This window comes from Anneissia japonica, unplaced genomic scaffold (assembly GCF_011630105.1).
Source record: "Anneissia japonica isolate Jap-2015-1 unplaced genomic scaffold, ASM1163010v1 scaffold461_len13820_cov181, whole genome shotgun sequence".
NCBI classification, from domain to species: domain Eukaryota; kingdom Metazoa; phylum Echinodermata; class Crinoidea; order Comatulida; family Comatulidae; genus Anneissia; species Anneissia japonica.
Window position 1 is genome coordinate 1 of NW_022683238.1, and position 7,873 is coordinate 7,873.

Consider the following 7,873-nt stretch of genomic DNA (forward strand, 5'->3'; position numbering starts at 1 on the left):
GCAAAAATCAAAGCATATTAAAAGTCAGACTCAGATTTACTCTATATCATCCTTTTACTGGAATTTGTTGCTCGTATAAATGTGGAACATTATTAGAACTATCAAAATTGGTTAAAAATGTACAATATAGTTTAAAACACGTTATATTTTCATTGCGGATTTTTTGGGCTCAGTACGGACTCTAAATGTATGCATTTTCTTTTAGTTTTAAGGCGTATGCGGATTTTATAAGTCCGCAATGACGATATAACTTGTTTTAAGAGAAAAAAATAAGTTGAACTTAGTATTCTCAAGCACACTTCACATCATTTTAAAGTAACAGAAAATGTCATGAAGGCGCTATTGCAAGGAGGAAGTTCGATGGTTGATTTAATGCGATATAAGAAAAGAATCGTTCTACAGAATATTAAACCATGATTAAACTGACTTACGAATCCAAATGTTGACGAAACACGCGATTCCACCTGTCATAAGAGTTCCCCCAAGCATCAAACGTCTACCAAATTTCTGGATGATAAACCATGTAAAGAGATAAGCAAAGGCCTCAGTAAGACCGCCAAGAAAGGTTCCAATATAGACATTGACATTCAGACCCTCGACGCCGTACGTCAGACCGTAGTACACAAGAACGATGGAAAACCTGTTCAATTTTAAAAATGAAAATGCACAGAGATACATCATAACTTGGTGCGCAAGCTAAATTAATGTAGTCCTATGTTTAAATTTTATGTCAATGTATTTTAACAACTTTGCTCTCGCAAACGAGTAATGTTATGTGTATCAATTTCTTAATGTGAATAAATAAACCAAAGGAATAATTTGAATAAAAAATTGTTTTTTTATCTTGTAGATATTCAACAAGGTTGAATGTATGTTGCTATTCATTGCTTTATATTGATTGACCTTTGAACCTTTTCAGTGCAATGCCTATTGTATGCCTACAATGTTTCAATTCTGAAACGTGTTGATATTTATAATATATGGGAATTTAATGATGACGTACCAGCTGTAGGAAATGTTGAGTGTTTTCTTCCTCATGGAGGTATATCGAAAGATATCAAAAGGACTGGTATTTCTTGTCTGAACTTCACTAGGTGTCTGTGAAATAGTTATATAATTGTCATCATATTATACTCATCATATAAGAAAGTATAATACATACTCCAAGTATTGAAATACACGCCATCGTGTTGGGATTCAATATTTCGACATTAATTATGTCATCATCAGGAATGAAGATGACATAATTAATGTCGAAATATTGAATCCCAACACGATGGCGTGTATTTCAATACTTGGAGTATGTATTATACTTTCTTATCTGAGATTAATCAGTGGACCTTTCGGTTTTTATACTCATCATCATATATCAATTTAGAAAAAAAATTTAAAAAGAAAAAAATGTTATTCATAACCACCCAGGCTGTACAAATCAGGACCAGTGGCGGATCTAGGGTGGGGGGTGAATAGGGTGGCTAGCCACCCCCTTCGGTGACCTCGAAAAAAAATATAGTCACTCGTCTTGTGTGTGTGTGTGCTTCTCATGTATACATGTTACATGTAGGCCACTCTCGTAAAACATACACTTTCTATTTTTAGCTTAACTTCTTTTTAGATGTCATCCAAGAGCGTCTAGCCGTCAACTAATTCCAAAAAATCTCAAATAGAAGGGGATGCCTCTCCCTAAACCCATGATCAAGAAGGGACAGGGCGACACGTCCCAAATAAAGGAGTGGGGTTTGTCCCTCTTTTCGTCCGCAATGTAATGATACGCATAAGTCAAGAAGATGCCTGAAAAATGTTTAAATGAACTGCATAAATGACCCAGGTTTTAACGAAAGTGTGCTGTCAACTGGTACTCTATCTCTGCCAACAAACATCAGAATTACTTATAATACAAGACTCTTGTGCGCGTGCCTGTATTATAATTTGAGAAGTAGAGAAAAATGCGTGTAATAATAATAATAAGATTGGTTTTCGGCACATGGTAAAGTAAATTGAAAATACATCAACGACAATTGAGTTTCATTTTCAATGGACACCACAGCGATTAATTTGATCGATGATGATGAATTTTATCCGGTAACTATTTCCCCAAATGTTCCCACCTCAGCCCTTGTGTGGACCTAAATTAAGTACATCAAAGACAATGTTTTTAATATTTATTTTCTATAGTACATAACACATATTAATTAGATATCTATGGTTGCCGAAAATCATGAGAAATTTGTTGCCGCTTCATTTTTACTATAAAATGGTGATGTGATGACGATGAATTTTACTATATAAAAGTGTCATTTCCGGTCATCTAGAGCTACTTTTTCCTACAATTTTCACACCTCAGGCCCACCGTCGTGTGGGCTCACAAAATGTCCGCCCCCTTCACCATTCGAAACAGATCTGCGCCCTTGTCAAAACTACCTCCCCCCCCCCACCTGCTTCGTGCTTCGCAAATCGCATTATCCAACCCCCACTGCTAAATCCGCCACCCGCTACTGAGGACATAATCGTAACACCACACTTCTTGGTACCTTAAGAATTTATTTCCTAGTTGGACAATAATTTTAAACACTAACGAACAAGGAGTTGGCACTACAGAAGGAATGTATAGCAGAGTACATTGCAAATTGCGTTAGTACAGTCAGTGAATGTAGCAGCATGATAGGCCTATTCAGTAGGAAAGTTTGTAATGTGCAAAATTTTGAAATGGAACTCGCCCAACAAAATTAATGTAAAAGCAAAGTTAACATACTGTATCTATTTCTAAATTTGTAAATAAATCTTCTGGAAGCCCGACATTGTTTCCTTTTGCAATCCGTTGAAGAACATGTTTTGCTTCATCTGTTTTTTTCTTAACAAGTAACCAACGTGCAGACTCTGGAATAAAACTTTAGCAAAACAATGTATAATGTGACCCTTTTCAAGATCAAGAAATATAAAAGTAATATATCCCGTTATGAAAGATGGAGGGGGTGGCTGCAATGAATATGCCAATGGCAGGTCAATAATTGATTGATTGATTGATTGATTGAATATATCTTAATAAATATAACTTAATAAATTGTTTGATTCGTCGCTATTCACTGCCTTTAAAAAAAAGTGGCTTATCTTACAAACAGAGCAGTAACAGCGGTGACACAGATATACTGAAAACAATGAGTAGTGTTCTGAAAGATCTGATGAAATAGGCGATGACGGCTGTAAGCATGTAGCCCAGGCACCAGTACATGTTCGTAATGCCAGCCATCATGGCGCGCCTTGAAGGACCCACAAACTCCGTCACTGAAATGAATTCAAATTCATAGAAATGTATGTAGAGCATCACATGCATGTTATGTTTGTATTGTAAAAAGGGATTGTCGCTTACATAAGATAGTGATTAGGCTTGCTATTGCATGATGGCATTCATTGTCTGTGTGCGTAAATTAATAAACTAAAAATATTCATATGCATTAATGAACATAATACGAATATACTTACCATAGGTGAAAATTGCAAGGAAAAGTCCAACATTTGCAGTTCCATTTAAGAAGCGGGTAAGAGCGTACAACCAATATGACTTTGCTAATCCGCTCAATGCTCCCGTTAGCTGTAATATTGCAAATGCTACGAATATTGTTACTTTCCTGCCAAAACTGAATAATATTTCAAAGTTTACAATTATTAACAACTATTTATAAAATAAAATCGCTTTGTTTTGACTGGAGTTTGTTTATGGAATCATTATAACGGTAAATAAAATTGCGCTTTAGAGAATATAATTATTTATAACTTCTTAATTGCTTAAAATACACTCACAGCATACTTACTAGTCGCACATAAGCCCAAACACCAGAGAACCTACGAGAAATCCCGCAAGATACAACGACGCAGCCAAGGATGTTTTATAACTATCTTCACACACCAGGTTAAACTGTCAGCAGAACGATATATATGATAAGAATGATTCATCAATATTTATATTCAATATATTGTACATGTAGATATATTATCAATACAAATCATGGTCTTAATGTAGATATATGACCGTCCGAATATTTAAATAAATAAGAGAGACTCGCCATTACCATAACTACGGTACCAATAAACTCAGAATTGGTGGTAGGCAAACGAAATTTATGTCTCTATTAGTAAAATTATTTGCACTAAAGCAAAATATCTTTATTTTGTTTTTATATTGTGACAATACAATTATTTTCACTCAATTTAACATAATTATGATGATATCTTTTTTTTACACAACTTTGATATTTGAATGTTGTGTATTCTTCAAAATCATAACTGTCCACAAGAATATGAATCGACATAAATAATTTCCAGTCGGGCATTCCAATAGTATTTCATATCTCAGAAAATCTCAAAAAAAGTTTCCACTTTGTCAGACTTCCAAGTGGAGTATTCAAGAGGATAACCACCAACTACCAAGAACAGCACATACTTTTTATGTTCTGTGTTTCTATGTTTTGGAAAGACAAAAAAAAGGGGGGGGGGAAGGAAAAGAATGAAAAAGAAAAAAATTGATCGCCCAAAAGGCCTCGGGGTTATTTTCGGGCGTCTAGAACACAGAAGGTTCGTGGAGTAATGCCCCCGGACCCCTATGGTATCGTTATCTTGATCGGACCCACTTTTGACCCCCTTCCGGGCCCCCTTTTTGACATCTCTGGATCCGCCCCTGCTAGCAGATTATATAACACAAAGGAACGTTTTATTATTATCATTGGAGACGAGCGAAAACACTGTTTCCCTTGGTCGTGGCTCAAGTCATTATTACAGTTAATTGGTAGTTTGTCTTTATACGTTCCTTATCGGAATATTTCATGATGAAAATCTAAATAGGCCCATTGATCTTGTCTGCCAAATAGGCCTACTGTTCTTTATTAATGAAAAGTTAATAATGTTTATTTGGATTTTACGGGGAAAAAAAGTGATATTACGTACTAATGTTTAGTTTTGTTTAACAAGTATGGTTAAATTTTACGTCACAGTTGAATTATTTTGATTTCCTTGGTGTTAATACGAACTCATGAATATTGAATCATTATTATTAGGCCAATTTGAATAGTAACTCTTTACAAAATTAAAGTAGTGTTTTTTGTTTGAAAAATTGTAAAAGGCGAAACAAAAAATAATCATACATTACAAAAATGTCAGCATCAAACTGAAAAGACCATAGGATACCAACAATTTGACAACTTCAGTTCCTTATTATTAAAAGCAGTAATAATGTACAGTACTGCCTTTCAAATAACCTGTCAAGGGGTAGCGCCAGGCTTTCCCCAACGGGGTGTGAGGGGCCGATGCAACCGACGAAAAAAGTGTGCGTGGTCGGGCGTCGCTCAAAATTTCTTAAAAGTGTTCTAGGGGGAAGCCCCCGAAAAATATGACAACGTAGGTGTTTCAAAGGCTCCCCGGCGGGACCCTCCCCACCACCAACCCACTAGCATCCTCCCCACCCCAACCAACTGGCGCCAACACTGGAGAACCTGTTCCCAAAATGATCTTACCTCTGATACAATAGTGGAGTCATAATGTGATCTATCATACTTCCAGCCATATTCACAATTTGTCAACTCCGTCTCATTATCGTTTGTTGTATACATTCTGCATTGCGTTTCATTTATTAATAGAGTTTTCTGGTCGTCTGGTGGTAGACTCATGCTAATATTTGCATTCCAGCAGTCATCGCCTTCCACATCGCTGCAATTTGCAGTTTCTGCCAATTTACAATGATGATCCATGCTTCCATTGATAAACACTGTGCATATATTAAATAATGCAATGGGAATGATCATGGAACAGACAGAAAGCGACACGAGTTTATGATAGCGACCATATTCTCCTGTGTAAGCGAAAGTATTATCAAATTTCATGGTGATTATTCAACGTCTTCGGGAGCAGTCATCAGGCATCGATAACGCGTAAGGCAAAAATAAAACGCAGGCATGCAGTAGTTAACAAAAACATTTCTGTAGATTTGCTGACCCGTGTAAATGGTAAAGAATAAAGAGTGCACAATCCGTTAAAAGTTAACTTTAATCTCTACATTGTTTAGTGAGGTCTCGGCAATACAATTCTGATAACCATTCATTGACCCATCTATTCAGCTAATCTTATTGTTAAATTCTATACAAAATATAAAGAGTATAGAAAAATCACAATATCTTGAATCGCTCTTTAGAATACGTTTTAAACCTGTTCCAACCATGGACCTTATAATAGGTTCAAGTCCCAACTTACTGAAGTTTTTTTTTATTTGCTGAACATTAACAATAGCTGCTTACCTTTAAACTTTTATTGTTAACTATCGACAACTAATCCCTCGGTCACGTGCTTTTATTTGCCTGTAGTCAGCCCATTACATGCTCTGTGTTCACTAGCGCATCACTTGGGAATATGTTATGTATTAACCATGGAGGAATTAGTTTAGTCTGAACTAATTCCTCCATGGTATTACTGAAGGCGTTGTTAGCAAAAGAGATGGAACTGTGTGCATAGATTATTATATATAGTATAGACACTCTCTCATAAAACATTTAATAATTCCTAGATAAGTATATATAGTATAGACACTCTCTCATAAAACATTTAATAATTCCATGTGACAAACTATAATCAACTTCAAATTAACTAAAAAACATTCAGATATCAATTTTAACCCTAACCCTAAACATAAACATTTCTTTCTTTAAATTATTGAAAAACTAAAATAAACGTTCACAAAACATAATTTTCTCCCCTCTCCAAACCCACCTACCCAAAATATTTCATACAGGTAAGTCCCTTACCCACCCACACTACAACAAACTTGCAGTATTGAAGATAGAAATTTGTAATTACACCACCGCAGAAAATAATAAAAATTACTACCTCAGCCCCACTATGGTTGGGGCTGAGGTAAGAAAATTTGTGATGGACGGAAATTGCACTTCCAGACATAAAAATTGAATATAATTATCTTTATATCACTATTTTTGTATGAACAATTTAGCGGTGGGGGCGGGCCGGCTGGGTCACCTTGATTTCGCCACTGGGTACTTTAGCAGATGGAGGATCTATACCACCATGGTTGGGGCTGAGGTAAGAAAATTTGTGATTATGGCACCTCTAGATGGTGGGAAATTACACTCTGTCTTAAAATTTGAATATAATTTTGCTTATATCTCCATTAAAAAAAATTGAACAGTTTAGCCCTCGCCCCCCGCCACCCTTGAATGTGTCACATATTTCCGAACAAGGTCGATGTCGTGATTGCTTCCATGATCTCAATGAATTATTTATCATAAGGTTTATCCTTAAAATGGGTTGCCCGACGACAACTTCACTTGTCCTCCGATGGATAAAAATTACCCTTCTATGTAGCCCAGAAATGATACTCCAATTGTGGCTGGTCCAGGAAGTCGAAATAGAGGGGACCCAGGGAGGGTTTTGCGCAAATAAAATGTCCATCAACTTTACAGACGCGCGTATACAGGCGTCAATCAACATTTGGTTGCTCAATTCAAAAAGGGAACTTGTAATGCTCGTTAGAAAATGAAAAAAAAAATTATTATATATTGATAATAATAGGTCAATTTATAAGGTGCAAATAAACAAGGTGTCTAAGCACCAAATAATAATAATGATGATAATAATAATAATAATAATAACAATAACAAAAACAAAAACAATAACAATACTAATAGTAATAATAATAATAATAACATTGCAGCATTCGTAAAATGTTTGTCACCGGTGCTGGGAACAGTCACAAAAGGGGGGGGGGACCAGGCCCCCAGTAGAAAAAGTGGGTTGGCCAATGCCCCCCCAACCCCTGCTTCCGCTGAGTCTTTAATAACCTCTGCCCCTCCATTTTTGGGGCTAAGGTTAGACAATT

The 7,873-nt window shown here is 35.9% G+C and overlaps 1 protein-coding gene across 1 annotated transcript; it reads right to left on the reverse strand.

Moving 5' to 3' along the window:
• Positions 1-431: 431 nt before the first annotated feature.
• On the reverse strand, positions 432-5,984 carry LOC117125350 (organic cation transporter protein-like; the record flags this gene model as incomplete). The annotated part of the gene is given in 7 exon segments (XM_033271868.1): positions 432-640; positions 1,004-1,098; positions 2,753-2,888; positions 3,114-3,282; positions 3,481-3,635; positions 3,810-3,913; positions 5,505-5,984. Coding segments are annotated over 7 exon segments (1,234 nt in total), but the record flags the coding sequence as incomplete, so codon positions are not given.
• Positions 5,985-7,873: the final 1,889 nt, after the last annotated feature.